The 27,022-nt window shown below is 39.6% G+C and overlaps 1 protein-coding gene and 1 non-coding gene across 2 annotated transcripts in view; one reads left to right on the top strand and one right to left on the bottom strand.

Moving 5' to 3' along the window:
* The window catches only part of TMOD3 (tropomodulin 3), a 78,853-nt gene that overhangs the window by 23,589 nt on the left and 28,242 nt on the right, over positions 1–27,022 (top strand). The window contains exons 2-3 of the mRNA XM_015063480.3: positions 9,855–10,056; positions 15,861–16,017. Coding sequence (XP_014918966.1) covers positions 9,931–10,056; positions 15,861–16,017 — 283 coding nt within the window. The 5' untranslated portion in view covers positions 9,855–9,930. The remainder of the gene's footprint in view (positions 1–9,854; positions 10,057–15,860; positions 16,018–27,022) is intronic.
* Positions 5,170–5,242, bottom strand: TRNAK-CUU (transfer RNA lysine (anticodon CUU)). Its single transcript has one exon. It is a non-coding gene; the product is annotated as a tRNA-Lys (tRNA).

Raw genomic sequence — 27,022 nt, 5'->3', positions numbered from 1 at the left:
GTATAGAGTTACGAAGTTAGTTTCAATAATCTTGGATGACTCCAGGTTAATGTAAATAACTTTTTTACTGTTAGCCTTGAAAATAATTATGTTGAGTATTTTTTAGTACTTAGCATGTGCCACAACCTGTTCTCTGTTGATGATGCAGTAGTGAACAAAAAGTCCTTGCTTGAATAGAATTTAGATTTTAGTGACAGTACAGACAATGAATCAATAAATATGTAATGTCAGGTAATGATATAGAGGGAAATATGGGGCAAGAAGAGATTGCCTAGTGCAGCATTATGGGAGCCTGTGGGGTTGGAGCAGAGGAGGGGCAGAGAGAGAGGGAGAGACACAGAATCTGAAGCAGGCTCCAGGCTCAGCTGTCAGCACAGAGCCTGATGTGGGGCTTGAACTCACAAGCCATGAAATCATGACTTGAGCTGAAATTGGACGCTTAACTGACTGAGCAGGTTATTTAGCTGTATCAAGGAAGACTGTTGTAAGCAGAAGGAGCATTAAGTGCAAAGGCCCTGAGGTAGGCATGTGCCCAGTTTGTTGGGCGAAGAACAAGAACATCAAGTGCTGTGAGCAAGGGATAGAATGGTTGGAGATGAGTTGGGGCTTGCAGGGAGATCATGTAGGGCCTTGTGGGCCACTTGGCTTTTATTCTGAGATGAGATACCATTAAAAGATTGGGAGCAGTAGAATTAATCTGATCCCACTAGTTATGTTCACACAAAAACCTGTACACGAATGTTCATCAACACTTTATTTGTAATAGTAAAAAGTTGGAATCATTCTCGAAGTTTTTCAACATCCTAATGGTTACACTGAGGTATGTATATACCATGGAATACAATGAAAGGAATGAACTACTGATACAGAAACTTGGATGAATCTCTAGAGATTTATGTTTAATGATAAACCAATTCCTAAAGATTGAATTTTATATGATTCTATGTATATAACATTTTTGAAATGAAAACATTTTAGAAATAGAGGGCAGATCAGGAGTTTGCCAGGAGTTAGAGAAGAAGGTGGGTTTGGTCACAGAAGGGCAACAGGAGGAATGCTTGTTTTGAAACTTTTAAGTATCTTGACTGTGGTGGTGGATATACAAACCTACAAGGTGATAAAATTATATGGACCCCCCCCCCCCCACACACACACGAGTACCAGTAAAACTGGGGAAATCAGAATAAGATCAGCAGACTATATAAATGTCAATGTGCTCATTGTTGTATACATTAGTTGGGCAAAATGTTATCACTGAGGGCAACTGGAAAAAGTGTACAAGAGATCTCTATACTATTTTACTATTTCTTACAGCTCACCTGTGAATCTATAATTATCTCAATAAAAAACTTCAGTTAAAAAGGACAAGATCGTTCTGGCACCTTTGCAGAAGATAGACTATAGGCTGTATGGCCATTAGAGTGGGAGCATGGTTCCCAGTTAGGCTGTTGCAGTAGGCCAGGTAAGAAGTGATGACTTGAACCAGAATGGAGGCAGTGAAGATAGTATGACATAATACTTTAAAGTTAGAACCAAGAGGATTTGCTTGATGGATCAGATGTGGAATGTAAGAGTAGTCACAGTAAACACCCAAGATTTTTGGCCCAACCAACTGGAAGAATGGAGTTGTTGTTTATTAAATGGTGAAAAATACAGTAAGAGCAAGTACAGGGAAGAAAATTAGGAGTCTGTTTTGTACATTTATGTTTGAGATACCTGGTAGTCATCCAAGTAGAGCTGTTATATAGCCTGTCTGGCATTCAGGATTCAATCAGGAGGTCCAGATTGAGAATATAAATCCAAGAATTGTCAATGTGTGAAATCACCTGGGGATTGAGTATAAAGAGAGGCTGTCCAAAGAACTAAGTCCTGGGGATACTCCAACACTTAAAGATAGGAAAAATGAGGAAGAACCATCAGAGGAGAATGAGATGGCATAGCCAAAGAAGTAAAGAAATAAAGGAGGACCAAGAGAAAATAATGTCCCCAGGGCCAACTGAGGAAAGTGTTTTAAGACAAAGGAGTGATCTATTGACAAATGCCAACAGGTCCCATAAGATGCAGGGTAAGCATTTACAATTGGATTTAACATCGTGCAGGTTACTGCTAACCAGATCAGTTTGGGTGGGGTGAATGCTGGGGACAAAAACTAGATTGGAGAAGGTTTGAGAGAATACGAGGGAGAGGGCTAGGGACACTGAAATTTTCTTTCAAGAAGTTTTCTGTAAAGAGGAACCAAGAAATAGGGTAGTGTCTGGAAGGGGTTATGAAGTCACTTTGGGGGATATATTACAGCCTGTATGCTCATGGGCATGATCCAGGAAAGAAAGGTCACAGTTACTGGAGCAGTCATCTGTAGAGAAGCAGGGATGGGATGTGGTCACAAGAGGTGAGATTGACTTTAGATAAGAGTATGGACAGTTCATCTGTAGAAGCAAAAGGGAAGGTACAGTATATGGATATAGATGTAGGTAGGGTGGTAGATGTAGCAGTGGAAGCTTAGATGTCTGCCCTCTTACGATTGTTTCTATAAATCTCAGTGAAATATTAAGATTGAGTCTTTGAGAGTGAGTGATAAATATTAAAGGTTTGAGGGAAAAGAGGCAAATAGTCATGTAAGAGAGCAGGAGAGTGACTGGACTAGGGACATGCCAAGGATTGCTAGGCATGTTAGTGGTGATAAATTTTAAATATGACCAGTCAGTATGTATGTTTTTCTCCCACTTGCTCTGCCACCCGGGTGCAGGGGAGGAGTAGGAAGAGAGTTTTACCCAGGTTTGGGGTTTTGCCAGAGGAGTTCAGAGACAGGTAGGCTCAAGGTTGTTAAAAGTTGTGGAGGGGTATAATTATTGGTAATGAGAAGGACTAGGTTACAACCATGAGGATGTCAGACTGAGGCAGGGCGAAGACTGGACCATCAGAAGAGAGAAGGTCGAGGAACTCAGAGTCGAGGTGTTGGAAGGGTCAGCTGTGTAGATCTTAAAATCGCTGGTTGCTGGGTGCCAAATTCATGACCATCTCTTCTTTAGCAGTTTGACTCTAAGCATGGAAAATATTGGAAAGGAAATAATTTAGAGTAATTGTATAATGTTTTTTTAAGAATCATGACAAATTATTGGCTTCTTTCGTTTTTTAGATTTAGCTCTTTGCAGAAGATGATACCAGAAATGGTATTAACCAAAACATGTGCTTTGGTTTAGCATACAAATATGTTAAAGACTGTAGCCAACAGTTGTTTTATTTAGTAATTTGTAGTTGGCTTATTTATGTTATTTGTTCAGTTCATTGGTGGATATTCAAAAATTTGTCCAAAAATTATTCAACAGTTGTCATATTAGAGCAGTTCACAATGTGGATCTCAAAACCATCCTGAAAATACTAGCCAAGAAACTTTGTTTTAAAACCAGACTGAGAAATAGAGGTGACATAGAGCCATATTAAACTCTTCAGAAAAAAACAGGTATGGAACAAAAAATTAATACTAAGTATTAACTGAAAATAACATGTGAGTCGTTCCTGAGTACATCTCTCTCTTTTTTTTTTTTTTAAAGAATATCTACTTTAGGGTGCCTCGGTGGCTCCGTCAGTTAAGCACCGACTTTGGCTCAGGTCATGATCTCAAGGTTCGTGAGTTTGAGTCCTGCGTTGGGTTCTGTGCTGACAGCTTGGAGCCTAGAGCCTGCTTCGGATTCTGTGTCTCCCTCTCTCGCTGCTCCTTACCCACTCATGCTTTGTCTCTCTCTGTCTCTCAAAAGTAAATAAACATTAAAGAATACTTTTTTTTTTAATGTTCATTTATTTATTTTGAGAGCACACGCACAAGTTGGGGAGGAGCAGGGAAGGAGGGAGAGAGAGAATCCCAAGCAGGCTCCACACTGTCAGTGCAGAGCCTGATGCAGGGCTCCATCTCATGAACTGTGAGAGTGATCATGACCTGAGCTGAAATCAAGTCGGATGTTTAAACAACTGAGCCACCCAGGTGCTCCTCCCTTTGTATATCTTGTCCTTACCTCTGATAACGAATCTGTGAAAAGTCCTTTTAGTTTGCTTACAAAATATGTCACACATTTATCCACTTCTCTCCATCTCCACAGCTACAACCCTACAACCATTGCTTCTCACCTAAATAGTAGAGGCCTAGAGTGGGAGAGCTGCTAGGGACCTTTTGGTCCTGACTCAAAAGTCACCTTTCAGAATGGTCGTTTTTTTTTTAAGTTCATTCATTTTTGAGAGAGAGAGAGAAAGAGCACAAGCAGGAGAGGGCCAGAGAAATGGGGGGGGGGGGGCGGGGAGAGAGAGAGAGAGAGAGGGAGAATCACAAGCAGACTTCACACTCCACGCTGAGCCTGATGCAGGACTCGATTCCACGACCCTGGGATCATGACCTGAGCCAAAATCGAGTCACACTTAGCCAGCTGAGCCACCCAAGCATCCCTAGAACAGTCTTTCTGAACCATTTGAAAGTAACCTTCCTGACTCTCGTCTCACCCATAGCATTGTCCTTGGTTTTTAACTTGTAGTATCTACTGTATCTGATATTATGTTGTTCCTTTGTCATTTTTTGTCTGTGTGCCACCTTCCAAGTAAATTAGAGCAAGGAACTTATCTGTCTTGTATATTGTGAATGCCTGTCGTTTGGAACAAGTCAATTCCAGGTACAGGGGATGCTCAAAAGTATTTGTTGAATGAACAGTAAATGCATTGGAAAACAAATACTCATATGGGATCTTGAGAGAAAAATTTCTGATCTGGTAGGTAACCTAGTTCAGTATCCAGGGGTCCTAGAAGAAGCCACTGAGGAAAAAATGCACAGTCTTGAGCCTGGTACATCTGAAGAGTGAGGCTTGGTGCCTCCTGAGGAGGAAACTCGTTTCTTTACCCAAAAGGAAATTTTAAAAATTTTACTTCTAATTTATTTATTTTTTTTAGTTTGTTTATTTTGAGAGCATGAGCAGGAGAGGGGCAAAGAGAGAAGGAGAGAGAATCCGAATCAGGCTCTGCACCATCAGCTTAGAGTCCGATGCAGGGCTCAAACCCACAAACTGTGAGATTATGACCTGAGCCAAAATCAAGAGTTGGAAGCCTAACTGACTGAGCCACCCAGGTGCCCCCTCCCCAATTTTTAAAAAATATTTAATTAATTATTATTATTTTTTAAAGTAGGCTCCATGCCCAACGTGGGGCTTGAACTCATGACCCTGAGATCAAGAGTCACATGCTCTACCAACTGAGCCAGCCAGGCACCCCAAGAAAATCAAATTTTCAGAGCTCTGATGACTGACAATCAGATGTGTTTTGTTTTGTTTTAACTGGGGTCATTAGACTGTGGAGAACTTTGAATAACAAGCCAAAATGGGTTGACATGAGGAAAGAGAAGGTGAATAATACAGAGGCTCCATAGGATTAGCAGAAGTATCAAAGACTAATTATCAGTGCTTTTTTTTTTTTAATATTTTTTTTTAACGTTTATTTATTTTTGAGACAGAGAGAGACAGAACATGAATGGGGGAGGGTCAGAGAGAGAGAGACACAGAATCTGAAACAGGCTCCAGGCTCTGAGCTGTCAGCACAGAGCCTGACGCGGGGCTCGAACTCACGGACCGCGAGATCATGACCTGAGCCGAAGTCGGCCGCTTAACCGACTGAGCCACCCAGGCGCCCCTATCAGTGCTTTTTTAATTGCAATAAGGGGAATAGAGTTAGGGAGAAAGAAGGACACTAGATATCTGGGGGGCGGAAGGGGGAACTACCAAAATCGGGAAAGAGAGCCTGATGTATGATCCAATTCAGTCAAATTTGACTTAACTACATGCACCAGGTACTGTCCCTGGTGATGGCAAACCAGTAAGGAGGGAGATATAGGAGAGAATGTCTGCTTTTTAAGGGTCTTATTGTGTCTAGCAAGGGAGACCGACAAATGATGACTTATAATATGGGGTCATTGCTGGTTTGACATGAGATGGATATCTTTAGGAGTTACTGGCCAGCCAGTCCATGTGTAAGATTTCACATGGTGATCCTCAGCTTTGCTTTTGTAGAAACTGGATTCCAGTAGGTGCCTAATATCTTAAAAAGTGACCCATGCTGGGGCGCCTGGGTGGCTCAATCGGTTAAGCGTCCGACTTTGGCTCGGGTCATGATTTCACGGTTCGTGGGTTCAAGCCCCACATCAGGCTCTGTGCTGACAGCTCAGAGCCTGGAGCCTGTTTCAGATTCTGTGTCTCCCTCTCTCTATGCCCCTCCCCAACTCATGTTCTGTCTCCCTCTGTCTCAAAAATAAATAAACATTAAAAAAAATTTAAAAAAAAAAGTGACCCATGCTAACCATGAACATACAAGAGTGGTGCATAAGCCAAAATATCAGTTTATTAATTTATAGTGAGGAAAGCTATGTGAACAGCCAAGTTTTAATTAGAAGATTACTTAGCATGGAGAAGAATAAAGGGAAGTAATGGGGTGATGTAAATGTCAAGTGACATCAAGCTTTGGTTGTCTGATGCTTCTCCATACCAGGACTGTACCTGCAGTGGGAGCTAGTCACTTTGCTGGTCAGGACACCATGCCTCCCTTGTGATTAATGAACATGGTCACAATTGTTTGATGAACTGCATTTTCTTAAATCTGCATGCTTACTGCCTTCTTTAGTTATGTTACTGCCATTCTGTAGTAATTTATTCTATCTGCTTCTTTGGGAAACAATCTCTTACCATTGTATGTTGATGTTATCAGCTATACCCTTAAGTTTTGAAGATACTTAGGCATAATCTGTGGTTATAATGGAGGTATATACAAGGATAGTGGCAACATAAATAAGGAAACCATTAATACCAACAGTTAGCAAGGATGAACAACTTGAATTGTCATGCACTGAATCTTCTAGGAATATAAATTGATACAACCACTTTGAAAACAGTTTAACATTACCTAGAAAAGTTGAGTATTACCATACCCTTTCCCTAGCAATTCCATTCCTAGGTTTTAATAACTTGGAGAAACTCTTGCACATGTATACCAGGAAATAGGTAACAAGATTGTTTATAGCAGAAAAATAGAAGGGGACAACTACAAGTTCAGTCAAACATTCATTTATACAATGAAACACTCTACAAAAATGAAAATGGAAGTGCAGCTCTAAAACAGTATTCAGTGAAACAAGCAAGTCACCAAAAAATACATGCTGTATGAGTCCATTTGTATAAAATGCAAAAAAAGAACAGATCTAAAACCGTTAAGGACATGTCATGTAAGGTAAAACCAAAGAGGAAAGCAAAAGAATGGTTAATTCTTTGGTTAATAATGGTTAAAAGAATGGTTAATTCAAAATTCAATCCAGTCGCTACTTTTTTGGGAGAAGGAGATGCAATTGGAAAGGGGAATATGCAAGTCCTTGTAATGTTCTCTTTCTGAAGCTGGATAGTGCATTCATGGGTATTCATCCTGTCATATTGTCCACAGTGTCCACTAGTGCCTTACTAGTAGGATGACTGTTAAACTTATGGCCCCTACTGGAACACCTTTGAGAGTAAAGGGAGGGGATGCTCAAAATAATTAAAATAATATTTCTTTGGAAATATTTACTAAGAAATTTGTAACCCCCAAAATAAATATATTCAACCACATTAAAAACTTTTTTATAATGATTGTCTGGACATTAAAAAAATAGCATAAGCTAAATAATTACTCTTGGTATGTGTTCATATACTTTTATCAGTTTCTTAACATTTATCTGTCTCAAATACCATGTCATTGGTATTTTTATGAAGTGAATATTTTTTTAATGTTTATTTATTTTTGAGAGAGAGAGAGACACAGCATGAGCAGGGGAGGGGCAGAGAGAGCAGGAAACACAGAATATGAAGCAGGCTCCAAGCTCTGAGCTGTCAGCACAGAGCCCGATGCAGGGCTCTGACTCACAAACCATGAGATCATAACCTGAGGCAAAGTTGGGACGCTAACCAACTGAATTACCCAGGCACTCCTATGAAGGGAATATTTTTTCAAAATGTTCTTATTTTTTAATTTTTCCCCCTAAAATTGCCTGCCACCTTCAAGGTTGTATTTGTTGGTTAATATATTTGAAAATGCTTATACCTTCTATTGAATCCTCTCTGCAGAGTGTTTTTTTCTTTTTTTTTGAGAGTGCGCACGTGCGTGCGTGCGTGCGTGTGTGTGTGTCTTAAGCAGGTTCCATGCTGAGCGTGGAGCCCAACTTGGGGCTCAATCCCACAGCCCTGAGATCATGACCTGAGTCAAATGTTCAACCAGTTGAGCCACCCAGCCACCCCAGAGTGTATTACTTTTAATTGAGAAGATATATTCTCAAGATACTTTGTGAGCTTAGTATCTTAAAGTTGGAAGTATACAGTGGAGGTTTACCAAACTTAGTAATGACAACAATGATGATAATATGTTCAAAAAAAAAAAAAAAAAAAACACTGAAAAAATCCGGAATAATTGCTAAGCCAAGACAGATGAGATGCCAAGTAGAACAGGTATAAGCCAAACCTGTCTTGGGCAGTTACACAAAATGCCTGCAGTTTAACATCTGCATAAGCACAGTTCTGTTAATTTGCTTGTTATTGGACCCAGGTGGCTGCTAGTCAGGGCACTAGCTGACAGACCCCTGTGGTGAATGTTCCTTTCTTCTTAAGAGATGAAAACACGTAAAAGGATCCATAAATTGTTACTGGTTTGAGAAGGAAAATATATTAGTTTAAATATTAAGTTGGAAAACCTTGGGAGAGAGGAGTAGTAAAGGGAATACATCCACACTTTGAAGTACTGAGTGTTTTGCAGCCGAGTAAAATCGAGCAAAATATCTAAGACTAAGGATTATTTCTTGTTCACATAGGAACATTTTATGAAACAAATGATCCACATTTATGGCTAGAACTTAATAAATACTTTATTTCTACTTTGCATGTTTTGTGGAATTTATTCAGAGTATCTTTTCCTAAAAAAAAAAAAAAAAAAAAAAAAGAGGTTAGAGTGGAAGAGAGCCAAAGCATAAGAGACTCTTAAAAACTGAGAACAAACTGAGGGTTGGTGGGGGGTGGGAGGGAGGGGAGGGTGGGTCATGGGTATTGAGGAGGGCACCTTTTGGGATGAGCACTGGGTGTTGTATGGAAACCAATTTGACAATAAATTTCATATATTGAAAAAAAAAAACAAAGTATCTTTTCCTATGGAACAGTTCTGTATCTGGAAAGAGGCTGCTTGTTGAGTTTTACCTCATTTGGGAAAGATTCACATGATGAGGAAATGACAAAGGTCCTTTCCTATAATGAGACTTTGCTGACCACCTTTGCCAGTCAGTGGGTGACGTATCCCAGCATGGTTTTAAAGAAACATTTTCAGAAAGCTGTAATTTTTCCTGTAAAAACACTTTTTCAAAAAAAATTTTTGTGCCTTTTCAAAACCTATTTTTTTCCAGTGGCAAGTGGCTACCCCTCAATGGGGAGTGTATTAATATCCCCCTTTATTAATAGTGAGTCAGAAGATAATGTTCTCCTACACAATTTACAGTAAAACAAATGTGTCTTAAACATATTGTGCTTAAGCAAAGTTCTCTGGTAGCAATAATTTGAAAGTCACTGATGAGAAAATTTTTATTTTGGCACACATAATGAGTTATTTCCTCCTAAAACTAAGTTATCAGAAATTCTAAATTCTATCAAATGGTTCTTTTAATACATTTGAATAAGAGGTAAGGACACTGAATGATTCATAGACCAGGGTAATGTGTGATGGATAGAGACTATATGACACATAGAAATTACATTTCACTTAATAATAGATCTAAGTAGGTGGAGATGACTTAATATTTTAAATGTGTTTGTTTCTTCTCTCCATAGCTTTAAGAAAAAGTAGAAATCACTCCTGACTGTACTGAATAGCAAAAATTAAGTGACTTTTCCTGTACTGCAAATCATGGCACTACCATTCCGGAAGGACTTAGAAAAGTACAAGGACCTGGATGAAGATGAGCTCCTTGGAAATCTATCAGAAGTAGAACTGAAACAACTAGAAACTGTTCTCGATGATCTTGACCCTGAGGTAGGTGCTAATGAAATAACTTTTCAAACCCTTTGAAACTAAGTAACTTATTTGAGCAGTTAGCTTTTTCATGACTTTTCTCACATACCCCTACATTTTCTCTTTATCCAAATGAATTTTTTGCCTCTTCTTAGTTCCCTCACTTCTGCCCCCACCTCTCCACTCACATGCCAATATATCCTAAACCATTTTCACCAACACCCTTATTTTCAAACATCTGAAATTTCCTGTCCTGTACAAAATCTTTTCTCTTTGGGCAGGGAGCAGTGTTTTTGGTAAAATGAAGCAGATAATTAGGTCTTTGATTTATGTCAACCTCTGTGCCTCTTCAGAGCTTCTATACTATGATGGCCCTTGTGTAGAGTGTCTCTAGAAGGTTCTTTGTGACTTTAAATCTTTTTTTTTTTTTGAGAGAGAGACAGAGTGTGAATGGGGGATGGGCAGAGAAGGAGACACAGAATCTGAAACAGGCTCCAGGCTCTGAGCTGTCAGCACAGAGCCCGATGTGGGGCTTGAACTTGGGAATGGAGAGATCATGACCTGAGCCAAAGTCAGACGCTTAACCAACTGAGCCACCCAGGCGCCCCATGACCTTAAATCTAATTGTTACCATTCTAAAAGCTGCTGACCAAATTGAGTAAGTTTCTAGTCATTAGTAGAGTAGACCTAAGTAGATTCTCAGCAGTACTGTAGTCCATATGGAACAGACCTGAATATATGTATATACGTTTTAATTTGCAAAGTGGGGGGCGCCTGGGTGGCTTGGTCGGTTAAGCGTCTGACTTCGGCTCAGGTCATGATCTCACAGTCCGTGAGTTTGAGCCCCGCATCGGGCTCTGTGCTGACAGCTCAGAGCCTGGAGCCTGCTTCAGATTCTGTGTCTCCCTCTCTCTGCCCCTCCCCTGTTCATGCTCTGTCTCTGTCTCAAAAATAAATAAACGTTAAAAAAAAAAAAAAATTAAAAAAAAAATTTGCAAAGTGGGTGTTATTTGTCTTATAAATTACACAAGGCTAAGGTAGAGTCCCTTAACACCTGAATTGTTATTCTCTGGTATGTACAGGGTGGGGGGTGGGCGGGGAGTCCTTGAGGGGAGACCCCTAAGGTTATGGCTACTTACCCTGAAGGTAAGGGTCATTTGCTAGGTTTCTTCTCTTTACTACATGCTTCTTTATGCTGAGACATTGATTTTTAGTGTCTTTTAAGAATTGAGATAGAGTTTGTTTTATAAAATTATTCTTGTTACTACAACACATTTATTTCCTGCTGGAATGTTTTTGAATTTTTATTGAAAATTCTCCTGTTTTCAGCATTACTTCAGCACTTCATTAATGTGTCTATACCGTAGATCAAAACCCTTAACTATAATTGTTATCACAAGGAAAAGTTTGTGGTACTCATAAGTCTGGGGGTAACTGAGGATAACAGTGCTGTTTTGATCCTGTCACAGCAGTCTCTTCTACAAACAGTTCAACCTATTTAGACCTGTTTCAATCAAGTGGTTGTAGAAGTGGCAGGAGCCTAAGAGCTCATCTAGTCCAGAGTTCCTTAACCTTGACACTACTGACATTTGAAGCTGGATAATTCTTTGCTAGGGGGGCTGTCCTGTGCATTGTTAAGTTGTTCAGCATCCTGGCCTCTACTCACTACATGCCAATAGCACATCCCCCTGTTTACAAATGTACCTGGGATTTTTTTTTTTTTTTTTAATTAGCTCTGGTAAGATTACAGACATGGAGGAAAAAAGAGTGTATTTCTTATAGTCCCCAAGAGGGAACATGAGAAAACACGTGGTTTCGTCAGGAAGCAGAAGCAGCAAGGAGCAAGTATGGCCCAGAACCATTCTTGTGGTTTCGGAGGAAGAAATGGGTGAGACAGGATTGGCAAGTTTGAGCAAATTTAGGATTGGATAATTTGAGTAATTTCAGTGGTCTCTGGGCCACAGGAGTAGTCTCCAGTTGTCCAGTTACCTGGTCCTGGGTGATTTAGGGCAGGAGCAATAATGGTTTGCTGGGTGAGAGATAAAGGAGGTGGTTGGGATATGGGCTCCGGATTGGTTGGTTTTCATTTGGCAAGCCCACTGCTGGGTGGAGGGCCGAGGAAGTTGTTTGCTATCCTTAGGAATTAGCCAGCCCCCAAGATGGCAAAGCATCATAAAATACAGAAAATAGAAAACATGATTAATGCGTCCTCCCCTTAGTCATGACAACCAAAAATGTTTGCAGACATTGCCACTTGTCCCCTGTGGGAGCACCTTGGTTGAGAAACATTGATCTAGCACTTGCCCTGTGTTTTATAGATAGAAAACAAAAGTTAGGTGACTTGATTCAGTTACTACAATTAAGGAAAGAACTGAGACTAGATCCCTCACTGCCTGATGGCTCCCTGGCAGAGTCTAGTGACCTTTCTGCTAAACTGCAGTGAGTACCCTATTAATACTTGCACTATGCTATACATGTGAAAACTGATGGTTTCTATTTTCTTACTTGCAAAACCATGAGGCCTGCTTCGTTTATGGGGAGGTTTGAGTTCAAACCTCTGGGTGTATTTTGCCGGTTCCTCAACCCCAGTTGCAACTCCCCCAACCTCAGATACTGTTAGTTGAGACTGGAAGAACGATGTTTATTGACAGCATGCCGCTTGTGGGTAAAGTTTTGGGCAAGAGTGCCAGTGAAAGATGAGGTATGAAAAGAGTGCAAGGGTAGTAGTGTCCACTTCTGGCAGAGAAAAGCCGCTGTAACTTATAAATCTCAGAAGATAAGAGAAGGGCAGATAGAGGTTGTATATGGTTCCTTGTTACATTTTGGAGGGCTGTTTTACTTTCCATATGCTGCATTCAGTATATTTATTTGCCAACCTACTGCATTTTCTCAAAACATCTATCTCTACAAGACAGCCAGCCAGCCTAGGCAAAAGCTAATTTTTTTAAAAATTATTTCCAAGGCTTGGAGTATATATCATTACAACAAAATTGTACTGTGAGGAAGAAACATACTTTTTAGTGGCAGTCATTTTAATGAGATCTTTACCTGTTATAAAATAATTATGATCTAGTAACTTGAGTAAAGTATACTCCTAATAAAGAAAGCATGGTTGATGAGTTTATAGCCTCCAAAGCCAGTTACCTGTGACTTATTTTGTGTTCAAAAATGTATTTAAGGAGCCAGGATTCCAGCTAATGTATCATTTAAAACCTATGTTTCGGGGCACCTGGGTGGGTCAATTGGTTGAGCATCCGAGGTTGGCTCAGGTCACGATCTCACTGTGAGTTCGAGCCCTGCGTTGGCTTTGTGCAGACAGCTCAGAGCCTGGAGCCTGCTTCGGAATCTGTCTCCCTCTTTCTCTCTGCCCCTCTTCCACTTGTGCTGTTTGTCTGTCTGTCTGTCTGTCTGTCTTTCTCTCTCTAAAAAATAAACATTAAAAAATTACAAAAAAAAAAAAACCCAAACAACCTATGTTTCACATGATTTTGACCTGGCAGGTGGAATAGTGCAACTCCATTACTACCCCCATGAAAGAGCAGTAGGTTTTATTGATGGTGATGGGAAGTAACTTTGATTAATTTGCCTTAATGAGCATTTTTCTTTAAAAGTGTTCTCAAATCTTTATTCAGTAAATATTTGGGGAGCAACCAATAGATTCCGGTACTATGCTAGGCTTAAGGTTATAAGAGTAAGCAAAACAAATGTGGTCTTTGCCCTCATGATGCAGATTGGTAGGAGTGGGGGAGGTAGGCATTAATCAAATAATCATACCATATTAGTTTAAGAGCATATAATGGGAGGTTAAGAAAAGCCTCTTTGGGGGAATGGAGCTGCAGTCTTAAAAATGACTAGCAAAAAATGGTGGACAGAGCATTCGAGAGAAGGTGTTTGGTAGAATGAAGTGTGTGGCAGGCACAGGGGAGGAACTAGGGCTAGTGTGGCTAGAATGAGGAGGGTATGTGAGGTGAGGCTAAGGTAAGAGATAATGGAATGGGAATGAGGGATGATGTGATCCAGGGAAACCAGTTGGGAAGTTAGTATAATATTCCCTGCCAGCTTGATCATAGCTTGGACCAAAGTAATGGTGTTGGGGACGGAGAGAAGTAAATAGACAAATGAGTTTTTTAGGAAGTAAAAATGGGTAGGATTCTTCATGCATAGTTCTCAATTTCCGAGTTGGTGGGTAGAAGTCTTGTTTCTTTATTATCTTCCTGTAGACAGTTTTGCATTACAAAACACATTCTTAGTGCAGGGTTAGGAACAGACCTCCTTTGTATTTCATATTTATAGATGACCTTTCTGTATAATGCATACCATTACATGAGGAGAGCACGAAGGTGAATTTTATGAAAATTATTATGGATCTCAGCAAATGGCCACAGTTGAAGTGCTGTATTTTCTAGTTATAAAATGTATATTCCCTATTATTATCTATATAAGATTTCCCTTTATAATGAAAATTATCTTATAACATCCATGAGATTCAGCATTTTGGAAGGTGTTGGCAAAAGAAGGCTGGCCCTTTTATGTGACTTACCGGGCTGCCTTCCATTTCTAAAGCAAAGAATATCTAGGAACAGTGAGACAAGGCAGTATCACCTCTTTGCCTTTCTTTCTTCTTTTTTATTATTATTATTGTTTTTTTTTTTTTTTGAGGGCAAGAGAGAGCATGAACAGGGGAGGGGTAGAGAGAGAGGGAGACACAGAAACAGAAGCTTCCTCCAGGCTCTCAGCTGTCAGCACAGAGCCCAACGTGGGGCTGGAACTCACAGACCAAGAGATCATGATCATATCCTGGGTTGAAGTCAGACACTTAACTGACTGAGCCACGTAGGCACCCCCCTTTTTTTTTTATCAGAATTTTTTAAATGTTTATTTATTTTTGAGACAGCACAAGCAGGGTGGGGGGGCAGAGAGTGAGAGGGAGACACAGAATCTGAAGTAGTCTTCAGGCTCTGAGCTGTCAGCACAAAGCCCGAAGCGGGGCTCGAACTCACAAACTGCAAGATCATGACCTGAGCTGAAGTCAGAGGCTTAACTGACTGAGCTACCCGGGTGCCCCACCTCTTGCCTTTCGATGAGCAAAAGGATGGAGCTCACATTGTCTAATCACCACTTGCTATTCCTGGACTTAGTGAAAATTCAGAGTAGGAACTACAAGAGACAACTTTAACCCATGACCTTGCACCCCTTCCCCACTCTCAGTCCCTCCATGCTCTCAAAAAGATTGTACCCACATGGAACCCCAGAGATATAGCTCTTGTTAGGAGGACATCCATGTGCCTTGGTGCGTGAGTAGCAATGACAGTGGTTGCTGCAGTACATCCTAGTGCTGATGTACATCTATCCATACATTGAACCTTTCACATTAATGTTCTGATATCCTACTGTATGGAATGCATGTGTTTATATGAAAAAGCCTTTACCACGAAATAGAAGTCGTTATGAAGGAATATGATGTATATATCATTTAGAATTCTTTTGTAATAGAATTATTTTCTGTATATGCTTATATGCTGAGCAGTTATTAATCATTAAGAAAACTATTTTTTATTACCATGCAGGACATTTAAAAAGTAAGGAGTGTTTCCTTCTAGTAGAACTTTCTGAAGAAAATGTTTATGTGCTTATTTTAATAATGGAAGTGAATTCTACCTAATAAAACTTTGTGTAGAACACTTTTACGTTGCTGCCCTAAAATGAAACATTTAATGCCAGTATCACATTCTGGTCTATAAGTCTTTCTTAAATGGGTGATCTGTGGAAGCATATAATGTTGGCATTCTTGGTGGTCATAATGGCTGATTCATTCTCTTTGGCAGAATGCCCTTCTGCCTGCAGGGTTCCGGCAGAAGAACCAGACGTCAAAGTCCGCCACAGGGCCGTTTGATAGAGAACACCTCCTTTCATACCTGGAGAAGGAGGCATTGGAGCATAAGGACAGGGAAGACTATGTGCCCTACACTGGAGAAAAAAAAGGTAAACTTTGAAGTCATTATTCGATAGCATTTGATTTTTCTTTTTATAGGTAAGGTAGGTCTGGAGAAATAATGTTTTTAGAGATGCATCTGACACTGTTGACTTAGAAACTTGTCAGGTAATCTGGCACTTCATTTGCATTTTTCATCAACTTGGCCAGTAAGTTCCTTCTGAATGATTTCTGAGATTTTATTATACAGTGATTTTATATGACACTCTAGTGTGCTGAGGTAAAAATTTTAATGCACTAGTATATTTCAGAATGGAAATGATGTCAAAGCAGTGCTCTGTTCTAACTCCTGTCTTTAAGGAGAACTGTCATAAAATAATTCAGGCCATATTTTCAAAGACTCTTTTTAAAGGAGTCTTCCTTAGTAATCCATAGTTATAATTCCTACAGCCTTCCTTAGTAATTCATAGTTATAATTGTCAATGCTTCATAGCCATTACTTTCAGGAGAGTTTTCTAGTCCAGGCCCCTCCCACTGCAGAGTTTGACCTTAGGTAGCCTCAGTGGAGACTGAGTATAGCCATATATTTTAAAGTTCTATATATAACACAACATGAAGTACATTAAGCTACTCAGCTTTCAGTGCGTGTTGGCCTGCAGAGCCAGAGTCTGCTTGCACCCTTGTTGAGGAGATCATGTGTGGAATACTGGCGAATGGTGGCAGCGGTTGCAGGATCTGCAGATTACCTCTTCCAGGCACTGTTTTTACACCTGAATCCTTAGTAATCCAGACAGGAAGAAGGTTAGAGCATAGTGCTTTCTTCTAGATAGGCTTTAGCTTTTTACTTGGGAAGGAAGCCCTTCTCAGGAATTTGGCCACAGCTCTGTCACGTGGCTACCCCTTAGTGGCAAGGGAAACTTGAAAATTCATTTTAGCATTCTAGCCTCTGTAACAGAGGAAGGCTAGTGAATGATTTTTGAGTGGGTAATTCATGAGGTCTTCATTAAACCTTTTTAAAATTATCTGTCATCCCCAACTCATTTGCTCTTTCACTAGTTTATCTAGTTCAGCCCTTTATCTCTAGTTCAGCATCATTATCTTAGCTACTTGTATTAGAGTTCTCTAGAGAAACAGAAACAGAACCAAAAGGCTCTGTGTTGGGGAGGGGGTGAGATTTATTTTAAGGTATTGGCACGTGTGGTTATGGAGGCTTATTAAGTTTGAAATCTGCAGGATAGGCCGACAGCCTAGAGACCTAGGGAAGAGTTGCAGTTCAAGTCCAAGGGCAGTCTGCCAGCAGAATTCCTTCTTGCTCAGAGACGATCAGTCTTTGTTCTATTAAGCCCTTCAGCTGATTGGATGAGGCTCACCACATATGGCTTTACTCAAAGTCCACTGATTTAAATGTCAGTCTCATTCAAAAACACCTTCACAGAAACACCCAGGATAATATTTGACCAATTATCTGGGCACCATGCCCAGCCAAATTGGCTCATAACGTTAACCATCACACTACTGTTAGAGATGGGAATGTCTTGTCCTCAAATGTTCAGGGCCAGAAAAAGGATTGAAAACCAATATATAGTTTTAAAGTATGGAGAATCACAGAGATGAACAAAAATGTCAGTTCCTTTGTGTTTATAACAGAAAAGACTACTGGTTATGCTTTCATCCAGACAGCCATACCTATAACGTCACAGTGTTTATAGCTTCAATCCTATTTATACAGGAGAGTATGAGTCTATGAGAATAAACATTGGTTGATCACATTTTACTGTTATGTGTGTTTTAGATGGACTCAAATGGAGGTAGAAATGGAGGAAGAGATATGGGAAGAGAGATGGCAGAAAAAAATAAGGAATTTGAGGACAAAAAGAGAAAATAAGAGATGTGAAAGAGCCGTGTTTGTCCTAAATTGACCCAGGAAGCTTCCCAGTATGCTCTTGTTTCATAATCTCCAGTTGCCTAGGGAAAGATCTTGGAGGATTAGAGGGAGTAGGAAAGAAGGTAGAGAAGAATTGTGGAAAACAAGAAAATATCAGAGGGGAGAAATGATAGAGGCTAGGAATATGGGTGGCAAGGAAAAAAAAATGATGTATCTTCCTTCAGCTGGAGTGTGTAATAATTTTGTTTCTTTTTATAACTTATTTATTTATTTTTGGGTTTTTTTTATGTTTGCTTTTGAGAGAGAGAGAGAGACAGAGCATGAGTGGGGGAGGGGTAGAGAGAGAGACACACACCCAGAATCCGAAGCAGGCTCCAGGCTCTGAGGTGTCAGCACAGAGCCAGACACAGGCTCCAACCACAGACTGCGAGATCATGACCTGAACTGAGGCGGATGCTTAACTGACTGAGCCACCTAGGCGCCCCTATTTTATTTTTTTAAGTTTATTTTATTTTGAGAGAGAGAGAGATTGTCCCAAACAGGCTTTGTGCTGTCAGCACAGAGCCGGATGTGTGACTTGAAATTATAAACCATGAGATCATGACCTGAGCAGAAATCAAGAAGAGTTGGATGCTTACCTGACTGAGCCACCCAGGTGCCCCTAAAATTGTATATATTTTTTAAGATTTTATTATTATTTTTTTAATGTTTATTTATTTGAGAGATTGAGCAAAGGAGGGGCAGAGAGAGGGAGACTGAGCAGCCAAAGCTTACAGTGCAGAGCCCTGTGTGGGGCTTTAACTCACAAACCGTGAGATCATGACCTGAGCTGAAGTCGGATGCTCACCCAACTGAGCCACCCAGGCACCCCGTTTTCTAACTTCTAAAAATTTTTATCTCATTTCTTACACTTTGGATGGGTATGAAGTAAACAGAAGTAGTTGAGTTAAAAAGCAGGTAATTTTGCATTCATAGTCAGTTTTTATAATACATTCACTATTTTTACTGCTTCTTGTAGCTTTGTTGAATACTATTTATGGGCAGCTATGACGCAATGACTAAGACTAGCATTTTTTAAAATAATGAACTTTTTCCTGAAGCGTAACATGCTTACAGAAAATGCACAAATCAGAAGGATATAGCTTGGTTGATTATATAGTGAGCACTGCCATGTAGTCGCTACCCGGCTTCTTCCCACTTTTCTCTTTGTTTTCGGAGGTAACCACCATCCTAGCTTCTTTCTATCTTTGTTTCTGCACATGTGCAAGTAAGGTGGGGGAGGAGGGAGAGGGAGGGACAGAATCCAAAGGAGGCTCCATACTCAGCATGGAGCCCACCATAGGACTCAGTCTCACAACTGTGAGATCATGACCTGAGCTGAAATCAAGAGTTGGACACTTAACCGACTGAGCCACCCAGGTGCCCCAACCATCCTAGCTTCTAATACAATAAATTAGTTATGCCTGTTTTGAAATTTATATAAAAGGCATCATACAGGCTGAATATCTGCTTTGCCTCATTCATACAGTTTTTGTGTGGACCAGATTTGTTAATGGGTATAGTGAAATCACCATAAAAATCCTTTATGGTGTAGTCATTTTATTTTTTTTTTTAAGACTGTGAGTGGGGGGAGGGGCAGAGAGAGAGAGAGAGAGAGAGAGAGAGAGAAAGAATATGAATCCCAAGCAGGCACCATGTTGTTAGCATGGAGCCCAATGTGGGACTGCAACTCATAACAGTGAGATCATAAACTGAGCTGAAATCAAGAGTTGGATGCTTAACCAGCTGAGCCACCCAGGTGCCTCTGTGGTGGTGTAGTCATTTTAAAGGATCGTAAGTGTGATGTTATTACCAAACAAGGGACTTTAATTTCTGTCATGGAGGAGTGGTCCAGAACCACAGAAATGAGGTTTGAATTTCAGGAATCCATGTGATGGAAGCAAATACTACCACCCTAGACTGGGTGGGTCAAGTCTTAGAAGCCATGTTACAGTGTCGTAGACCTGGAGAAGCACAAATTAGTCTTCAACAACTGGGAGACTTTCGTTGTAGAGCTCTACTTTGAAATACTGTAGAGCTAAAAGCCAGCTCATGTTCTCTAATCTACCCTAGGCTCTCATCCTTAAATCAGTTAGCTTTAGTTATCCTTAGTCACTAATATGCCTTCCTTTCTTTGGGTCTCATCCTCAAGATCTTGATCACATTCTAGAAGATCCTGAGAATAATTCATCTACATCTTATTAGCATACCTTCCAACTGAGCTAAATGTGAATCGCCTTCTTAGCTCTGAACATCCCAAAGCTTTTCTTTCTTTTTAAGGTGTATGTTTTTTTAAGATTTTTAAGATGCCTCTCCTATGACTTTTTATCCTAAATACCTAGATTGAGTCCCAAATTTCTTAATAGCTTATTTCATAGGAGATAGATTTTCAGATTGAGGATGCTTTTAGGCAGTAGAGGTTCTCCTGGTTCTTTATTTTAAAAAAGTTTGCAAACCTGTTAAGGCAAGCATTTTACTTTTTTGTGTACTTGGACTAGTTAGAACATGTAAAATCTGCCATTAATCTCTAAACTTAAAAAAAAAATTTTTTTTACACTGAGATGCTATGTTGCAGAATTCAGTGCCCAATGACAGTATTAGCTGTCTTTGCCAGTGCATGTTATAGCAATGTCCCTTAGTTCCAAGTTATGTGCCAAAATCACACAGTGATCTCACATTGTAATTACTGTCAAAGATTGAAAAAGATGACCACTCATTATTTTAAGCAAAAAATTGGGAACCACTAAAAGGATTATCCAATCATTAAAGTTGACTGCTTCTCCTATTCTGAGACTAATTAAATGATTAATTATACTTGTTCACTGAAAGACGCCCTCTTTGTGGAGGTAAAATTACACAGAATTGGTGTGACCAAAGGGAATCAATGTAAAACTGAAAATTGGACATTTCAGGATTTTTTCTTTGGACAGAAACTGTACACTCATGCCGAATTTTGTTTTTCTAGATCATCTCAAAATGGTTTGTTTTTTGGTTTTTGTTTGTTTTTGTTTTGTGTTTTGTGTGTGTGTGTGTGTGTGTGTGTGTGTGTTTTGAGAGAGAGAGCAAGCACAGGTGGGATAGGGGCAGAGAGAGAGGGAGAGAGGGATAATCCCAAGCAGGCTCCATACTGTCAGTGCAGAGCTCACTGCAGGGCTTGAATTCACAAACTGTGAAATAATGACCCGAGCCAAAATCGAGAGTCTGAGACTTAACCAACTGAGCCACCCAGGCACCCCTCAAAATGTTTTAAAAAGACATCACAGACTAAAAAGGATTCTTGAGAGTGGTTATATATAGATAAATGAGTAATTTTATTTTGTGATCTGGGACATGCTTAAAATTGTACATTTTACAAATTGAAAGTGTATGCCAACGTCTGAGAAGAAGAAATTAATCCTAGATGCATTTTGGGGAACATTTTGTGTCCTACACTAGTAAATGTTCTGCTTTTAATAGTGTAGTTTTTTTTTTTTTAATGTTTGTTTATTTTTGAGAGAGAGAGAGAGTGTGAGTGGGGGAGGAGCAGAAAGAGAGGGAGACACAGAATCTGAAGCAGGCTCCAGGCTCTGAGCTGTCAGCACAGAGCCCGATGCGAGGCTCAAACTCAGGAACCGTGAGATCATGACGTGAGCTGAAGTCCGATGCTTACCGACTGAGCCACCCGGAGCCCCAATAGTGTAGTTTTATTAATAGCAAAACGAAGGTATTAAGCAGCTAGTAAGGGATAGCTGACAAAAGATGTATTAAGGATTGTTTTTAAGTGCATCATTACAGTAGAATTCACAGTATGCATATATGCATCTGTTAAATTCATCTAAATCTAATAAGCTCGTGCTAGGTATGATATGGTAACAAGTAATCTTGGCAAGTATTAAAGAAAATGCCTTTCTTACGAGTCTACTGTGTTCAAAATGTTGAGAAACTAAGCACCTAAGAAAATTTAAACAACATTCCAATATTCATTCCTTTTACTTAAAAACATAATATTAAAATGTTTGGAAGCTTTTTACCTCTTTTTCCTTGAAATTCTACAAAACACGTAACTGTGGTAGAGACCAAGACAAGGGTGAAGGAGAGTGTTCATCCTATTCTTTCTCATTCCTGAGAACAGTGAAAATGCAGAGTGCTGGCTATATAGCTGATTAGCATTTCCCATTATATTTTTACGTATCTTGAATATTTCGTCTCCAGGATAGATAAGGCATAGATCTTCGCCATGAATTTGGCTTCTGGAGAACTAATTTGCCCTACTCTTTAATATTTCTTACCGACTCTCATTTTGCTTTTCTTTGCCAGGAGTCTTCCTCTGCATTTCTAGTATCACCCTTCACCCTTACCTAGCCTGAGTTTTGTCCCCCAAGTGTCCCTTATTTTACAGATGAACCAGAGCCAATGCTGCACCTTGTATACTACATTCAGGTGCACCAGAGAATTGCGTTTGAGCCACTGACTCACCCAGATGAGGCTCCTCCATTCCTCACAGAGCCTCCTGTTCTCCCTGTTGGCTCTTAGGGAAGAGCCATCTACGCTTTTTGTTGTTTTTCCTTCCCCTCCCTGAGAAAGGAATGCCCTTGGGTTTTAGTGTCACAAATCCCACTGGCCCTACCTTTCCCTGCTTGTTACTAAAGGTGAATTTAACCTTATTGTTTTAAACTAAAAACTTCTCATACGCTTTCCAAGTTCTTTATTCATAATTATATCAGCTTTCCGGGAAACTTATTGTAGTTACTCTTACACTAAAAGAGGCTTCCCTCACCTTGCTGCGTACATGATTTCTTTGGAGAAAAGGCAGACCTCATCCCTTTATAAACCAAAAAGATCATGATTATAACCTGCCTGAATCAACAGGCTTATGTAACTGCCAGTGGGTAATTCGTTGCCACTAATTTGAAGATAAAGATGGGCTCTTACTTTTGTATGCATGTCTTATAAATCTAAACTTCCCTTATATGCACGTATATAAAATGGTCGTCACCGACACTGTATAAAGTGCTCTTCCCCACCAATGAAGCTGGTTTTTGAAATGGGCTGCTTAAGTTTAGTAACACAGACTGGTGTCTCCTTTTCAGACCGATCACTCTGTCTTTTTGAATGATTTACTCATTATTCCTTTGGGGTCAGGAGTTAGCCAGATGGATCGTTCATCGCTCATATTAAGACCTCGTTTTATGGAAACTTTCCTCTGGGTAACCATACCCAGGGAATGCATATTCCTTTCCCTCCAACATTTAGTGTATAATTTACATACTATATAGAATACTGTAATTAATTGTTCCAGAATCATATACTATGCAGCTCTGTTATTAGTTTTTGTTCATTTAGGGATTGGTAAGTCCTCCTGATGAAATGACCATTTTGTCACTATGACGTGATCTTCCTTAGCCCTGGTAAAGTATTCTTTACTCTGGTATTCTTTTACCCCTGGTAAAGTATTCTTTACTCTGAAATCTACATTGTCTTATATTAATACAGGCAATCTTACTTTCTTTTCGTTAGTGCTAGTATGGAATATCTTTTCTGTTGTCTCATCAGTTCTTTGTTCCCTTTTTCCTCCTTTCCCCCCCATATCTTCCATGTCTCTGCTTAACTTTTTGAATATATGGAATATAATTATAATAACAGTTTTAATATCCTTACTTGCTAATTTTACATCTGTCATTATTAAGTCAGTTATATTGGATTATTTTTCCTAGCTTATGGATGGAATTTTCCTGCTTCTTACATTCTGGTTATTTTTTTAATTGGATTTAGACATTATGAATTTTAACTTGTTGGGTGCTGGATATTTTGGTTTCCCTGTAAATATTCCTGAATTTCTTTCTGGGACATGATTAAGTCACTTGGAAACAGTTTGATTTTTAGGGACTTGTTTTTAAGATTTGTTGGATGAGACTGGAGCAGTATTCATTCAGTCTAGGGCTAAATTTTTCTCCACTGCAGGAACTTCTGAGCTGCTAACCCAATGCTCTATGAATGATGAGGTTTTATAGTCTGGTTGCTGGGAACACATCTTACTCTCAGCCCTGCATGAGAACAGGCACTATTATCTGTAATTTTTCCAGGTGTTTTTTCCTTGGCCCCAAGTAGTTCCATCACACACATGTGCTGAGTACTGCTCTGCTGGGTATGAAAAGGCAGCCCTCTGCAGAGCTCCAGAGCTCCAGTTCTGTGCAACTCTCTCCTCTCCGGGATTCTTTCTTGCACATGCACAGCCACTTTGGTCTTTCTGGACCTCAGCTCTGTCTCCTCGGTTCAGAACGTTCTCCCAGCCCTGCCTGGGTTCCCGCTCCCTGTGCTGCAGCTAGACACTTTCTCCAGGCAGGAAGCTGAGCACTCACAGGGCTTCCTTTGTTTCTCATCTCTCTGGGATCGCTGCCCTTGGTTGTGTGATGATTATTAGTATCTTGAAAACTTCTTTCACATATCTTGTCCATTTTGGGGTTTCAGGCATGTGGGTAAATCCTGTCTTTATTATTTCATTTTGGCCACAGATGGAAGTCTCTAGAATTCTATCTCCCCAAAATAAAGATCTCTTACTTTCCATACAGTGTCTTTCTAGCTCATTATCTAGTGTATACAAACTCACTAAACATTTGTTGAATAAATGAGCATTTATTGCAGTATTGAGTAAGTTCATTTGTCTTTGGGTGAAAATAAAAATGCCCTTCCAGGATCTGCCCTTCATTCTTGAGTTTGGTTGATTTGAAGTTTATGTGCATCTGATCAAAAGGTGGCCTAATTGCCTGGAATCTGTTCTGGAACTGGTAGCTTTTAAACAAACACTAAAATTAGCTAGGGGCCTTTCACCTCTGTAGAAATGAAATAAATAGGAGCCATCTCTGTTTCTTTTTATTATACCTTATATATACTCAGCAAGGCTGGGAGCTATGACTAAGATAATTTCTTTACATTTGTGGTAGCTGTAACTTGCTATCACAGCAAAAGAGAAGAGATGAGGACTAGTGAAGAAAGGTCCCGGCAATAAAATTGTTAACATGGTTAACAGTATCTCTTACTGATTGGTGACAAAAACAAGGGTCTTGGCAAGATCGTTCCTTTTTTTTTTCCCTCTTGGCACAAACATGAGTTTGGGTAAGTGCCATGCATTTAAATCACTATTACATGAATTCTTATCTTGGTTTCTTCTATTTCCTTAGCTGTCATTTGTAGTTACATAAACATTACTGAACTGTTCTAACATTAGCAACCAAGAGTCATAGCTCTGTTTTTGTTTTGTTTCATTTGGGGGTTGGAGGGGGGGCATGTCATTTCATACTTGTCTGAGAGATGTTTTCTGACCTAGTCATTGTTTATTGTCTTATTTTGCCTCAGTATAAAGAATTGTCATTTCAGTTTTTTAAAAATTGCAGTTTTAGACTTTGTTACGTTAAATAAAGAAATTAAAGTCACTTAGATAGATAAGAGTTATAAGTTAGGGCTTTTTTGACCATATTTCAAGGAGAGGAAAAACAATTAGATTAGTCCAGGGTAACTCATACTAATCTTTTCAGAACTATAATCATCCAGATTAGTGGTTATCAATTTGAATAAGTAATTATCAGAATCGCTTAGGGAACTTTCTCAGAAATACCATGCATAACCAGTTTCCATTCCCTGAAGTTTAAGAACCACTGATAAAGATACTTGGAGCTTTATGTTTTTTAATCTTATTGGGTTGTTAGTTTGTCTTGGAAAACTGTCTCTATCTCTCTCTGTCTCTCTGTCTCTCTCTCTCTCTCTCTCTCTCTCTCTCACACACACACACACACACACACACATACATGCACACACATGCAAGAAATTCCAGGGGAAATAAGAATAAAGAATTAATGTGTTGGGGCGCCTGGGTGGCTCAGTTGGTTGAGCGTCCAACTTCAGCTCAGGTCATGGTCTCATGGTTCGTGGGTTCGAGCCCCGCATCGGGCTCTGTGCTGGCAGCTCAGAATCTGGAGCCTGCTTCAGATTCTGTGTTTCCCTCTCTTTGCTCCTCCCCCACTCATGCTCTATCTCTCTCTCAAAAATAAATAAACATTAAAAAAAATTAAAAAAGAATTAACGTGTCTATTATGTTTATTATATACCAGTTCCTTTATATATATTAAATCATTTTATCAGAATAAGATGGAGAATTCTTTAAAGAAATAATCCATGATTTGAAAAAACACAAAGGAATCAAGATAACCATAATAAAGTGGAATACTAATAAGTTTAAAATTTTTTTTAAAAGCAGTATCAAATTTGTTGTGCATTTCCTTACTCTGCAAAAAACACCACCATACAAAATACCTATCATTTCACTCATCTTGCACGATTTTGGGGCACAAACCAAACTAACCATTATAAAGATCTATTATATTTGTCAGCATCTCATGGTCATTAAGATTTTTAACTTAAGTCTAACTGATGAAAGACTAAATTAGGACACATGTTAAGAAAGGCATTTCCTGTTTTATGGGATCGAAGCAGTGTGCTAATGTATTTCTCAGAAAACAGCTGATTTTGATTAAGAAGTACAAACCTGCTGTATGACTCAGTACGTCTCAGAAAATTATCTTTTTTCCTTTACGTTTTAGGGGGTGAATATAAGTTTACTCAGGCAGACAAAACCTATATTTAATACATTTTTTGAATGTCTTTATTAAGTATGCATCATAAAATTTCCCATTTGGAGTATACAGTTTAATGACTTCTGGTGTATTTGCAGAGTTGTGCAACTATCACCACAGTCTTCAGGTTAGGACATTTTCATCACCCAAAAAGAAACCATGTATGTATCCATGAGTAGTCTTCATTCCTCACTCTATTCCCAGCCCTGGGAAACCACTTATCTACTTAATTTCTCTGGTGCTTATACTACCATATCTAAAAATCCTTTGCCTAACTCGAGGTCATGGAGATTTAGTCTTACTGCTTTTTTTTTTTTTTTGGAAAGAGAGAGGGAGAGAGAGAGAATGAACCCACACAAGTGGGGGAGGGGGCGGGAGGGAGGGAGAGAATCTTAAGCAAGCATGATGCTCAGTGCAGAGCCCAACACGGGACTCGATCTCATGACTCTGAGATCATGATCTGAGCTGAAATCAAGAGTCACATGTTTAACTGACTGAGCCACCCAGGTACCCTTCTTATCACTG

The sequence above is a fragment of the Acinonyx jubatus genome, chromosome B3 (assembly GCF_027475565.1).
Source record: "Acinonyx jubatus isolate Ajub_Pintada_27869175 chromosome B3, VMU_Ajub_asm_v1.0, whole genome shotgun sequence".
Taxonomy (NCBI): Eukaryota; Metazoa; Chordata; class Mammalia; order Carnivora; family Felidae; genus Acinonyx; species Acinonyx jubatus.
The sequence above is the reverse complement of the archived record's forward strand: the minus strand, read 5'-3'. Positions and strand labels throughout refer to the sequence as shown.